This window comes from Choloepus didactylus, chromosome 15 (assembly GCF_015220235.1).
Source record: "Choloepus didactylus isolate mChoDid1 chromosome 15, mChoDid1.pri, whole genome shotgun sequence".
Taxonomy (NCBI): Eukaryota; Metazoa; Chordata; class Mammalia; order Pilosa; family Megalonychidae; genus Choloepus; species Choloepus didactylus.
The window spans coordinates 31,751,899-31,763,921 of record NC_051321.1 but is presented as its reverse complement, the minus strand read 5'-3'; the positions used below and the strand labels follow the sequence as shown (position 1 = coordinate 31,763,921).

At 59.3% G+C, this 12,023-nt stretch overlaps 1 protein-coding gene across 4 annotated transcripts; it reads right to left on the bottom strand.

The window, feature by feature from the left end:
• Positions 1–2,810: 2,810 nt before the first annotated feature.
• Positions 2,811–8,512, bottom strand: FGF8 (fibroblast growth factor 8). 4 transcript variants are annotated; one of them, XM_037804894.1, is made up of 6 exons: positions 8,481–8,512; positions 8,130–8,371; positions 7,716–7,795; positions 7,314–7,461; positions 4,086–4,192; positions 2,811–3,209 (listed from the first exon to the last, which is right to left on the bottom strand). In XM_037804894.1, the coding sequence occupies exons 1-6, from the start codon at positions 8,510–8,512 to the stop codon at positions 2,919–2,921; spliced, it is 900 nt and encodes a 299-aa protein (XP_037660822.1). In that variant the 3' UTR covers positions 2,811–2,918. The 4 variants fall into 4 exon arrangements, with proteins under 4 accessions (XP_037660822.1, XP_037660823.1, XP_037660824.1 ...); XM_037804895.1 differs by lacking the exon at positions 7,716–7,795 and having other exon boundaries at positions 7,314–7,495; positions 8,141–8,371; XM_037804896.1 differs by lacking the exon at positions 7,716–7,795 and having other exon boundaries at positions 7,314–7,462; positions 8,141–8,371.
• Between the last annotated feature and the right edge of the window lie 3,511 nt (positions 8,513–12,023).

Here is a 12,023-nt window from a genome sequence, read left to right as displayed (position 1 = left end):
TGTCCTGGGGAGCAGTCCCCGTGAGGGCTTCACAGGGAGTAATGCTATAAGGAAAGGAGGAGAGGCGGGGGCGGGGGGGTGAATCAGGAAGAGACAAGAAGGGGAGAAGGGAGAGGGACCGTCTGTGTGGATCACCTGGGCCTGCAGTCGGGTCCTCAGTAAGTGCTGGGTGGGCCAGCCTGAGAGCAGACCTCAGCAGGCTCCCAGGGCCTCCCAGCCATCTCCAACTCCAAGGCAGAGAGGCAGGCCTTTGGGCTAAGGAAGCTCAGCCTTCCTCCCTTTTCTGGGCCTTGTAACAGCTCCCTGCTTGTTTTCCCCGAAATAAATGGGCTGAGCATATTGGGTCGGCAATAGCCCCTTGAAATCAGTTGTTATCACAGTTAACAACCAGTTTGGCTTCAGTTCAGGCTGTTAACTATCAAACCACTAAGTGCCGGTAATGATTGATTCTTGGCCAGTTGCAGCTTGAGTGGGCTGTAAAACCCCATTAGCCAGGCTCTGTGGAGGCAGCAACTCAAAGATAAACAAGTTGGTGGGTGCCATGGCCCAGCCCTGCCCTACTGCTTCTGAACTCAGCTCCTATGGGCCCCTGGCCTAGGGTCCTGCTGGGAGGCCACCCCTTCCCAAAGCCTCAGGTGGCCTGAAGGTCCAGATCCTGTCCTTCCTGCCCACCTCTGCCTCCCCAGGCATCTCTCCGCTCTCTGGAAGGCAGATCTGACTCGGCACAGCCTACCTCTTCTCCTTAGTGGCACATCTCCACCACCACCACCAGGGAATCTCATGTACCTCCAGCCTGGGGGCTTGCGGGTTGGCTTCGGCCCAACCAGTGACCAGCCTGGCCCACTTTGTGGCTGGATCCCAGGCAGAGAGCCTGACATTCCACCCTCCCCCCCATTTCTGCCCCAGACTCCCTCCTACCCTCTGGCTTCCCCCAGGAATTGCTTTCAAACAAATGAAATGTGGGTAATTACTGGGCTGGGGGCTGGACAGGCAGGCCGTGCAGATGAAAGCGTTTCCTGGACGGTCTCTTCATTTGCATGGCATCAGAAGCTGCTCAGAAGGTGTGACTTTTCCCACAGCGAGACCCCAGCTTCTTGCACAATAAAGCCAGGCTGCTCACCCAGAATTAATTAAAGGGGGAGGGGAGGGGATGGAGCAGAGGCCAAGGCACTGAGAATTGGGAGAGCTGGAAGAGGGAGGTCTAGACCCCCCTCCCACATCCCCAGATTCCATGCACCAGGAGAAACCCATTCTCTCCAGAGCCCTCATCTCCCACAGCAGGCCAGGAAAGGCGGGGTGGACAGACCTGGTGGTTTCCCCAACCTCCTTACTCCAGGGCTTTCCACTGAGCCCTGGAACTCCTGATCCACCTGGATGGGCTGAGCCTGGGACTTGGGACTGCAACCCCAGGAGGCCTCGGTGCTTAGGAAGCCTTAGGCTGACCCCACCCAGAGGAGCTGCCAAGGAACAGAGGCCCAGAGGGAAGAGGTCTCCCAAATAGCCCAGTAGCTGTTCTTGGGCTCTCGACAGGGTGGGGCTGCCCCGACTGTCCCACAGCCAAATAGACCTCCTCACCCACCATGGGCTGGTCCATAGCCTGACCTGGTCTCTCCTACTCCGTAGCTGTGTTCCTTCATATGTTCTTCTGCCATGTGACCTGCTGCTTCTCCTCCAGGCCATAACTGCCTGAAGTTCTCCTGCTCTCAAGCCAGCTGACCTTCCCTTCCAGGCCCATGCTCCAGCTCTTCCCCCACAGACTCCATCATTCCAGAGGCAGCCATCCTGCCTTCTGCACCACACTCACGCCTGTGGGCTCATTGGCAGCACCTGGGCTCAGCACCTGTTCACAGTGACCTAATCAGCTCTCCCAAAGTTAACACCTGCTCTGCATCATAATTGTCAACACCAGCCTGGTGGTCGCTCCTCCTACATGCCCCACCTTAGACCCTGGCAGCTGCTATTTTCTTTCATTTTCTGGAGCCCGATACTTAGAAAGAACCAGCCCTGGAATCTCCATCCTGTCTCACAGAGACCTAGGGGCACAGAGAAGTCACTTTAAAAAGACTCCTTGAATCCATGATTGTCACTTGGGTCCTCACAGATTCATCCCTCTGGAATTGAGCTCAGAGATTCCTGCTGAGCTAGTAAGTCGGTGTAGGAGAGCTCCCAGGACCAGCTGCACCTCTTCTGGTTCCATCCCCTGCTTCTGTCCTCCCAAGAAAACCCTCCAGGGATGAGGCTGGGGACTTGGGGACAGTGACAGCTATAAGCCCCTCAGTCAGGCTGCAGGGAGGCTGTGGTCAGGGCTGGTGCCTGATTTTCCAGCTGGGCAGGGCGAGGGGTGGGGGAGGAGGGAGATCTGACCCCAGCAGGACTCACTCTCCAACACAAATTTTTAATACACAAGTTAAATAAATATTTCAGTCATTTAATAGCAACTAGTTACACAACCTCCCTCCACTGACACCGACCCCAAAATGAACTGTCCCAAGTCCCAACCCTTTCCACCATGCCCTCACCTGGGGGTGGGTGCAGCGAGTCCCCAGGCTGCCTTGCTAGCTGGCCCTGCAGGTCCTGGGGTCTCAGAAGCCCCCCCTACTAGACTAGAAAGAAGCTTCCCCGTTACCCCTCCTCTGCAGGACCCCCAGGGAGGCCACTAACCGGCCTTGGTGGCATTAAGAAGACAGACAACTCAGCCAAGTGGAATACAAAAATAGAGCCTCTCTTTTGTTTAAAAACAAAACAAAACAAAAAACCCAAGAGCAAACAATTGTCAACAACTAGAACCCGGGGCTCCCCGGCTCCTCCCCAGCCTTCCGCAGCGCAGATCTCATCTTGCTTGAGTTTCTCCCTCTGTCTCCCATCAAGATGAAAGTCTCCGTGGTTCGCAGCGCCGGCGAGCGGCGCGGGGCGGGCGCCTATCGGGGCTCCGGGGCCCAAGTCCTCTGGCTGCCGCGCAGGCTGCGCGTGAAGGGCGGGTAGTTGAGGAACTCGAAGCGCAGGCTCTGCTCGGTGGTGTGGTGGCCGCGGGGCAGGCGCTTCATGAAGTGGACCTCGCGCTGGTGCTGCCGCGTCTTGGAGCCCTTGCGGGGCCGGCCCTTGCGGGTGAAGGCCATGTACCAGCCCTCGTACTTGGCGTTCTGCAGGGCCGTGTAGTTGTTCTCCAGCACGATCTCCGTGAAGACACAATCCTTGCCTTTACCGTTGCTCTGCAGGTAGGGGAAAAGGGGAGGGGGGACAGGCCCGGCGTTACTGGGCTCGGCCCGGAGCCCCCCCATCGGAGGCAGAGGGCGAGCGGCCCCAGACAGCAGGTGGGCACCCCGGCAGATGGCGAGGTGGGCAGGAGCCGCGGCCCCACCCCCTGCCCGGGCACCGGCTCGCTAATCCCTCACCACCCGCCGCCCACCCGGCAACTTCCTGTCCTCGCGGGCGGCGGGTGACACATGGCTGTCTACGCAGGGGCCGGGCCCCAACACAGAGTGGCAGGGAGAGGGGGCCCCGGGCAAGGGGGTGGGGCTGGCCCCCTGCCCACCAGTCTGGCCTGAGCGGCCAGGGCCCATTTCCCCACCTGCCCCCAGGCTCCCCCTCAGGAGCTCGGTTCCCTGGCCCCTGGGCCGCCACCCTCTGCGGGAGGGGAGGCTTGGGGAGAGGCTCTGAGCCCCCAGCCCCAGGAAGAGGGGAGCTCGAGGCTGGAGAGGAGCCGTGACTAATGGGGCCATTTCAGAGCTCGGCCGAGGGGCTGGGCCTGCGGCTTACTGAACATTCCAAATGCTGGTACCATGTAATTGGACATAATAGCAAAGCAATTTGGCGATTTGTTAAAAAGATATATGGAATTTACCACCACCACCCCCGCCCCTTCCCTAGCCTTCCGTCTTCCTCCTTAGCTTTTATAGCTTTTAAGAAGCCTCCTCCTTCACCTCCCCTACCTCCCCCCCACCCAGTCATTAGGTAACCCCAAGGTGGCTCTGTGTCTCTCTGCCCACGTTGTTGAGATTAGAGGCAAAAGATGGTCCTGGAGGAGCTCAGCCATCCCAGCCCACTCCCCAGGCCCCAGGGGCCCCACTTTCCTTCCGGGGCCTCACCTTGGCAATCAGCTTCCCCTTCTTGTTCATGCAGATGTAGAGGCCCGTCTCAGCCCCTCGGACTCGAACTCGGCTCCCAAAAGTATCTGTCTCCACAATGAGCTTTGCTGTCAGAGAAGGTGGGGGCTGGTTATTGGAAGGGGCCTGACCCCCACCCAGTGTCCCAGGTCCTTACCCCAGCCTCACCCACAGACTTGTGATTTCCCAACAGCTACTGCTCCAAAGCCAGGCACACAAGAGGTGGCTCCTGCCCCAGCCCAGCCACTAATGTGCTGTGCAACCCTGAGAAAGTCAAGGCACTTTTCTGGGCCTTGTGCTCCTTGCTTTGGTTTACACAGGGGGTTGGACATGATCATGGTTTACAAACTGGGTTCCACAAAGGGGTCTTGGGGCCATGTAGGCTGCCTAAGTTCTATTCCTCCCACCCTCTCTTAAAATCAGACCGTGCTGATTTTTATGCCAGGGCTCCAAATAAAATTTAATTTGACCACAGTTCCGTTGCTAATCAAAAGATCTCTGAGTTTCTTCCCACTCAAAGTATGACATGCACGTGTCTCACAGATCGTTACAGCCAATCTGGGTCCAGCAGTGGCCTCCAGTCCCGAGGCCAAAGGGAAAAGCTCTCTCCTGTTTCTGCCTCTTCAGTTCTACCTCCCAGCTTTGGCCATCCCACCCCTGGGGCAGTTGTGCCCTGCTGAGAAGGTGGCAGGGGTGGGGACAACTCTCCCAAAGCCAGCTGCTTTCCCTGAACCTCAGACATCAGTTGAGAGGCTCCTGCTCTGTCCCCACTGCTTCCCAGTCCCAACAGTCCCCAGCTCCAGTGTCCAGAAATCAACACCTCAATAAACATTTCTCTTGCAACCCCTGGCACAGCTGGGCTTCTCACCCCAGCGGCCAAACACTTTCTGTGGGTGAGGAGGGGAGAAAATCAGGCATGCTTGCTTCTCAATCTAGAAAGCCAGGAGACTGACCCCACTCCCCAGAAAGCCAAGTTGCCACAGATGCCCCAGTCTCCATCCACTTCTCTGCACAACTCCCCCCTTTCAGGCTGTCCCCACAAAGGGAGTGGGACTTGAGTTAGCTGTCTGGCATGGGACAGAAGGGGCTGGGTCTCCTGTCTTCCTCATCACAAAGTCCAGCAACGACCAGAGCTGTTTCCCAGCCTGCGTCGATGCGGTGGCAACTTCTCTTTCCCTGAAAATAATTGGGGGTGGGGGTTGGGGGTGGGGGTGGGCACCAAGGTCAGCAAGGCAGCTCTTACTGCCCAGCCTGAAACTGCCACCCCCTTCCCCCATTCACATAGGCCCAGAGCTGGGACCCAGTGGCCAAGCCCCCAGTCTGGCCCCAAGTCAGCTGGGAAATGCAGCTGTCACCTCCCCTCCCACACACCTCCTCTTGGACCCAGTCAGTCTGCTCATCCTTCTCCGGGTCTGCCCTCCAGAGCAAGGAGCGACTGCTTTTAAGGGCCAAGAAGGGACACTGGCTGGAGATGGGGTGAGAGGATCCTACTCAGGATTCTGGCAGACAGGAACGGGGTAAGCCCCCTCGGTTTCTTCCTGGGACCTGCAAAGAAGCAACTGCGGCCTCTGCTGCCCTCCCCCAGAACCCCCCTTTCCTGATCCACATCCTGAGCCTCTGTTCTGACTCTCCAACTCCTGCTCCTGCCCTGCGGGAGAACCTGGGGAACCTCCTGTTCTAAGGAGAGAAGCGGGCATCAGACTTCTGAAGACTACTTCCCCGGTTGTCAGCTCAGCCTCCCCTTCTTTCCCTGAAATCCAGTGGTGCTGGGCCATTTGCTCTGATGCAGCTAACCCTGGGGCAGCCGGGCATCCACTCCCTTTCCTTGGAAGCTGAGAAGGACAGCAAAGCAGCCAGTTTGGAAGGACAAAGGGACCGTAGGCCAGCCCTGCCAGCCCAGCAGGGGAGCTCGGCCACCGGACCGGCCACCCCCACCTCCACCCCCACCCCAGAGAGCCCCCAGTCTCCTTCCCGGATGGATCTGGGGAGCTGGGGCCACAGTTTACAGCGGCTTTCCCGACCGAGCTTTTGGAAAGCTTAACATTTTCAAACCTATTCTTCCACCCCAGTGACAGATTTATCCCAGGAAAATTATGTCTCCTTCTCCAGCTTTGAAGGGAAGTCAGCTACGTTGATGCAGAAAAAATGCAGCGAGACATACTCGATCCCCCAAACTGGCTGCAGAAGAGGAGAAAGTATTCAGGAAATGTTAAAAAAGGTGAAAGTAAGAAGAGTTTTAATCGCTCTGCCAGACGCGGGGGTCTCTCCAGAGATTCATAGAGAACAATCTTGAACCTCTTTTTTAACATTTACAGACTTGCAACTCCTTTCAAACACATCTGAAAAAAGACTCGTTCTTTTTCTGTTTTATATCATTCTTCATTTTTCTTCCTAGCTCTTAAAATGCCTCACCTTTTTATTACATTTTAATAGAGTCTTCCCCTCTCCTTTCATGGTTGTTTAACTTGGTCATTATTTAAAGGTTTTAAAACTCACAATAATCGCTCTCTAAAAACAACACCAGTCGCCCAGAGGGCTTGCTTTTCTCTTGGTACATCCAGGGCTCTGGAAATTGGCCCTGTTTCAAGGCAGGAATATTGAATGTTTTAGAAATCAATCAGTCCTCGGCCTCTCCACCACAGTAGCTCCCTGCACTCAGCGCCCCACGGGGAGCCCAGAGCCGGGCCCCAGCAGTCTGGGACCCTGGGCAACTGGAACGGGGGTGGGGGGGCAGGGCCCTTCCCAAGCCAAGCCCCTGTGTGTTAGTGACCTTTCTGATCCAAGTATTTAAAGATTCACAGCACCCCATTTTTCCAAGCTGGGAGTACTGGGGGGGGGGGTCTCTCCCTTCCCTTTCTCACTCACCTTTTGTGGGCCCTGGCGACGTATCCTCTTTCAAGAGCTTCCCTTAAGTCTGGGCCCCCTCCCCTGCTCCCCCTGCCTCCACCTGCAGCTGGGGAGGGGTGTGTGGAGGGGGGTGGGTGTAAAGGGAGATTCCTGGATTCATTCATCTGCTGGGCAGGGAAGGGGGCACCTGTGGGCCAAGTACTCTCTGAGGCCCCTTCCCCAGCCGGCCCTCAAGACACCTTTTGCCCTTAACTCCTTCCCTTCTGAGCCGGGGAGCCTGCAGGCCAGCCAGGAGGCCTGTTCCTCTAGCTAGCTGGTTAGCTATGCATGCGGTGAAGGTGGGGCCCCGGCAGGGCTTCTTACCGAAGGGGTCGCCGTCTTCCGCCATGGCGTTGATGCGCTTGTTGGCCAGGACTTGCACGTGCTTCCCGCTGGTGCGGCTGTAGAGCTGGTAGGTCCGGATGAGGCGGCGGCTGAGCTGATCCGTCACCAGGCTCTGCTCCCTCACATGCTGTGTAAAATTAGGTGAGGACTGAACAGTTACCTTTAGGAAATTGAAAAATACACAACACGCCATTATAATGCTACTCTGCCCAGGGGCCCGAATGGCCCCCACCCCTCCTGCGCACCCCCCATCCACTGCCCCAGGCCGCCAGCGAGGGCTGCACCCCCCAACATCTGGGCTCAGGCCACTGCCCACTCCCCAGGAAAGTCGGGGCAGACCCGGCGAGGAGGAATGAGCCCTGGAGGCGGGAGGATCTGGACCCACCTGTTGGAAACACCCTGGGGCTCCCCGCCAGCTCGAAACGGGGAAGCAAGACCCCTGGCCAGCGCAGGCCCCTGCCGGCCCTTATAGGGCAGCGGGGTGCTCCTAAGTAGGGAGACAGCGCTACTCGCCCGTGACATTTATAAAGACAAATTTACCGAGCAAATGTTGAGAGCGTTGAGGGCCTGGGCCCCCGATCGCGCGGTCCAATCGGCCAAGTCAACCCCGAGGGCTGCAGAGAGGGTCCCTGCGGCCGTCGCCTGGACTTCTCCTGACACCTGAACGCCCCGCAGCCCCGACTGCTCGCTTCCTTAGCGGCCAGGTGTGGCTGCCCACAGAGTTCCCCATCCCCTCCAACCTGACCAGGATACGTGGGAGACAGCGCCGGCCTAGGAAGCCCTGGATTCTAGGCTCCCCACTCATTCGCTGTGTGACTTGACGCAAGGAGCTACCTCTCTGCTCCTTAGCTCCCTGCCCCGGGTGTCTCGAGGCTGGATTTCTAAGGCTTCTTCCAGTGCTGGCGCCCCGGCCGCAAGGACCGTCCTCGCGCCCCTGCCCGACGTGGCCAACCGGTGGCCCCCGCCCGCCCGGCCCCCGCCTCCGCGCAGTGCGCCTTACCTGGGCTTGGAGGCAGAGAACCAGCAAGTGCAACAGCCTGCGGGTGACAAAAGCGGGCGGGAGAGAGAGAGCGAAGCGGGGTGAGCGAGGGGGGCCCGGAAGGCGCGGCGGGCGCGGGCTGGGCGGGCGGGGGCGGCGGTACTTACAGGCAGCTCAGCGCGGAGCGGGGGCTGCCCATGGCGCGCGGCCCGGGAGGCACGGGGAGCCCCGGCGGGATCACGTCGTCCCGCGGGCGGCCGTGGAGGGACGAGCGGAGGGCGGCGGCGGTCGAGGGAGGCTCGGTTGCAGGAATCCCGCCGCGATCCCGATGCGGCTCGGCGGGTCCCGTGGACTGTCGCGTTCGCCGCGCCGCGCCGAGACACTGGGCGCCGCTGCCGGAGCCGATGGCCGCAGGCTGCTCAGGAGCCGAAGCGGGCGGGAGGGTAACGGGCCGGCGGGGTGGGTGGGTAGGTGGGAAAGGAGGGGGAGGGGTGGGGGCGGGGGGCGCCGCACCGGGGACGAGGGGGGAGCGCGGGGCGGGCGGCCGGAGCCCGCAGCCCCCGGCTGGGAGCTGGGGCCCGGACACAGCCCGGGGCGGGGGCGGGGCGGCCCGGGGCGGGGCGGCCGGCGGGTCGGGGATTGGGGGTCCGGGCTAGGGGAGGGGTCTGGGGACCCGCGGGAGGGGCAGGGGCGGCCCCGTGTGGGCACCTCCCCCCCACCCCGGGCCTGTCCCTTCGCGCGCTCTTCGGGCCTGAACACGCGGGGATGGGGGCTGCCTCGAGCCGCCCGTTCGGTGGAGCCCCAAGACCCTCGGGCTGGGCTTCCTGGCCCGCCCCGTCTGCCAGGTCTCCGCCGCGAGGTCCGGTCCACATATGCCTCTGGCTGCGAGGCCCATCTCTGAACCACCTACTGTGTGCCCCGGCCGGGCCTGCCCCGGAGGAGCGACCGCCGTGCGCCGGTCTCTCGGGCTGAGCGTGTGCGCAAAGGGGGAACCGGCTCCTCGCATCTTACTGCGGAGACCCTGTTGAGTCTCGCCCGTTTCGCTCATTCTCGAAGCAGGCCCTGGGAGCAAGAAATGCCTCCCCTGTTATCATCCCTTCTCGCCACCCCCCCCCCCCCCAAGTCCCCAGGCTGAAGCTTGGGAGGAACCGTGAGCCCCCTATGGAGAAGCAGAATCCCAGAAGGCCCTGGCAGGGCCGCACAGCCATCTGACCCCCAAACCAGCAGGCAGAGGGGCAAAAATATCTGCTTTCGGCTGCTTTTCCTGGGCTGGGCACCGATTGGTGCAGTGTCAACTGGGAGTAGGCATTGATACTAAAGGAGGTAAAGGGGCTTGTCTAAGACTTTCCCTGTGACCCATCTCATTGCTCCCCCCAGGACCTTCTGGGCACACTGCTTCTGTGGGAGCAGCCAGGGTGGGCAGGGGTGCCCTGGCTCAGGTACTTCTGAGGAGCAGGTGAAGCTATAGGTGCCCCACCCAGCTGCTGCCTTCCCACTACCTCTCCCTCCCCACTGCCCTCTATGCCCCTCTGGGTACAGCTGGAGAGGGTGGTGTGGTCCCAGGAAGCCATTAGAAGTGGCAGAAGGCCTCCATCCTGCAGCTCACCCAGGTTCTGCCTACTACCTCTTTTCCCTGTACCCCATCTTTCCCTACTCCAGCCATAAATGCAAAGCCACATATATATAGATGGGAAAACAGAGCCAGAGGGCTTGTCCCAAGCTCTCATCCCTCCTCAGAGTAGCCCCCCTGAGCCCACCTGTTACCCCTGTCCAGGAGTCTGTTCACTCTGCTGGCTCTTGCCTACTAACGCAGAACTTACTCTTGTGGCAAAGAGCTGGGCAGAGTTGTTCTGCAGTCAGTGTTTGTTGAATGAATGAATGAATCATGGGGAAACTGGCTGCGCTGTTAGACCTCAGCCCATGTGCAACTTCCCCAGGGAAACCTGCCCCCCCATCCTGCCCTGCCCCCAATAGATAGTAATTGTAAGCACCACCCTTTATTGAGCATTTGTATCTGCTAAGGCATGCACTGTCTCCTCTCATCCTCACAACCCCTAGGGAGGTAGGTCAACCAGGGAGGAGATAGGTCAGGCAGGCTCCAGGCGCTCACCACCCCAGGAAGCCCTTTTCTTCATTGTGCTCTTCAGTGTGTTTTCACTGTCTTAGAGGCCTGTGTGGTGACTTGTTAACTGTCTGCCTCTCCCTCTGCACCCTAATGTAAGACGCAAGAGGACAAGGATGATTTCTGTTTGCTCACCATCTTAACCTTGTATTCTGCACATAGTAGGCCTTCAAAAATGTTTTTCTGTATTTATTAATGAATGACTGAACAAGTGGAGTGGATAGAGAGCAGGGGGTGGGCAGTTGCTGAAAGGGAAGGGCCTTCTCCCCCTGTGGACCCATCTCTCTGAAAACAGACTGGTGGGAACAGCAGGGAACAGGACGCAGGCAGGGGTCAGGGAGGCCAGCCCATCCTCAGTATACACGGTCTTGGGGTCCCAGCCAGGGCCACTCCAACACCTGTCCTTTTCTGGGGTGGGTGTGTGGTGGGGCAGAACACCTGGCACAGACTAGCCTTCAGCCCTGGTTCTCCAGCCTCCAGAAGACTCTGGGGGACCTGGACTGAAACTCAGCGATCTTTGCTGCCCCATTCCCAGGGGAGATGGGAATCCCTGAGTGAAGGTTCTGAGGTCCGGGTTTCAGTGCTACACCTTAACCTCTGCCAAGGGGCCTCTGCAGGACCAGAAGTTCTTTACATTTGGAGACTGTCCCACAAATGGACCCTCGTTCCCATTAATCGTCAGTTTTGGGGGCTCCCTCTCATCTCCCCAAAAATCCGGGTCTGTAGAGACAGATGGGGATACCCCCGCAGCAGGCGCCGGGTTCGGCCCGGGCACAACCCAGTGACTGACAGATGCAAATGTTTCTCCAGGGGCCCCCGCAGGCCGCTCTCTCCCTCCCTAGTTCGCTCAGTCGCTCGCCTCCCGGCCAGCTCGCTCCTTCCTTTATCTTATCAAAGCCCCGTAATTACAATTGCTATTTTGTTTCCTCGAATCTGCAATCAGAGCTCCCAGGCCCTGATGAGGGAGCGCCTGTCAACCTGATCGCTGAGTGACAGCCTGGACACCTTCCCTGGAGGCCGCCCCCACACTCCGCAAACACAAACACACACACACTCACACACTACCACCCCCCCCCCATTGCCTCCAAACACAAACACACGCTCCTCGCCAACACAAACAGCCTCTTGACAAACACGCCCTCGCCGGGACCCAAACACACGCCTTCATCCCCTTTCCAAACGCACCCTTCGCCCCCGCCCCACCCCTCGCCCCTCAAATCCACGCCAGCCGGCAGGGTCTGCCACTCGCTCCAAAGCGCACTCCTGCGCCCGGCGTTCAAAGCGCCGCGGAGTCTCTGCCCACCGTTCAAATGCAAATCTCCGAAACTGTGTTAAGCACTTCGGGCCCCAGTCTGGGAGTCCCCATGTCGCCCTTAAATATGGGTCTGCAAGCCCCGGCGTGCGCCTTCAGCCCCCAGCACTCTGAGGCCAAAACGAATTGGCAGCGCGCCTACTACGTGCTGGGGTGCGGGGTATAGAAAAGGGGGGTAGAAGAGAGGCGGGGGGCGAAGAGGGAGAAGAGACAATTTCCAGTTCTGTCCACGGGGAACCCCATTGACCGAGGAAACTCCAGAACGAAGAGGCAGAT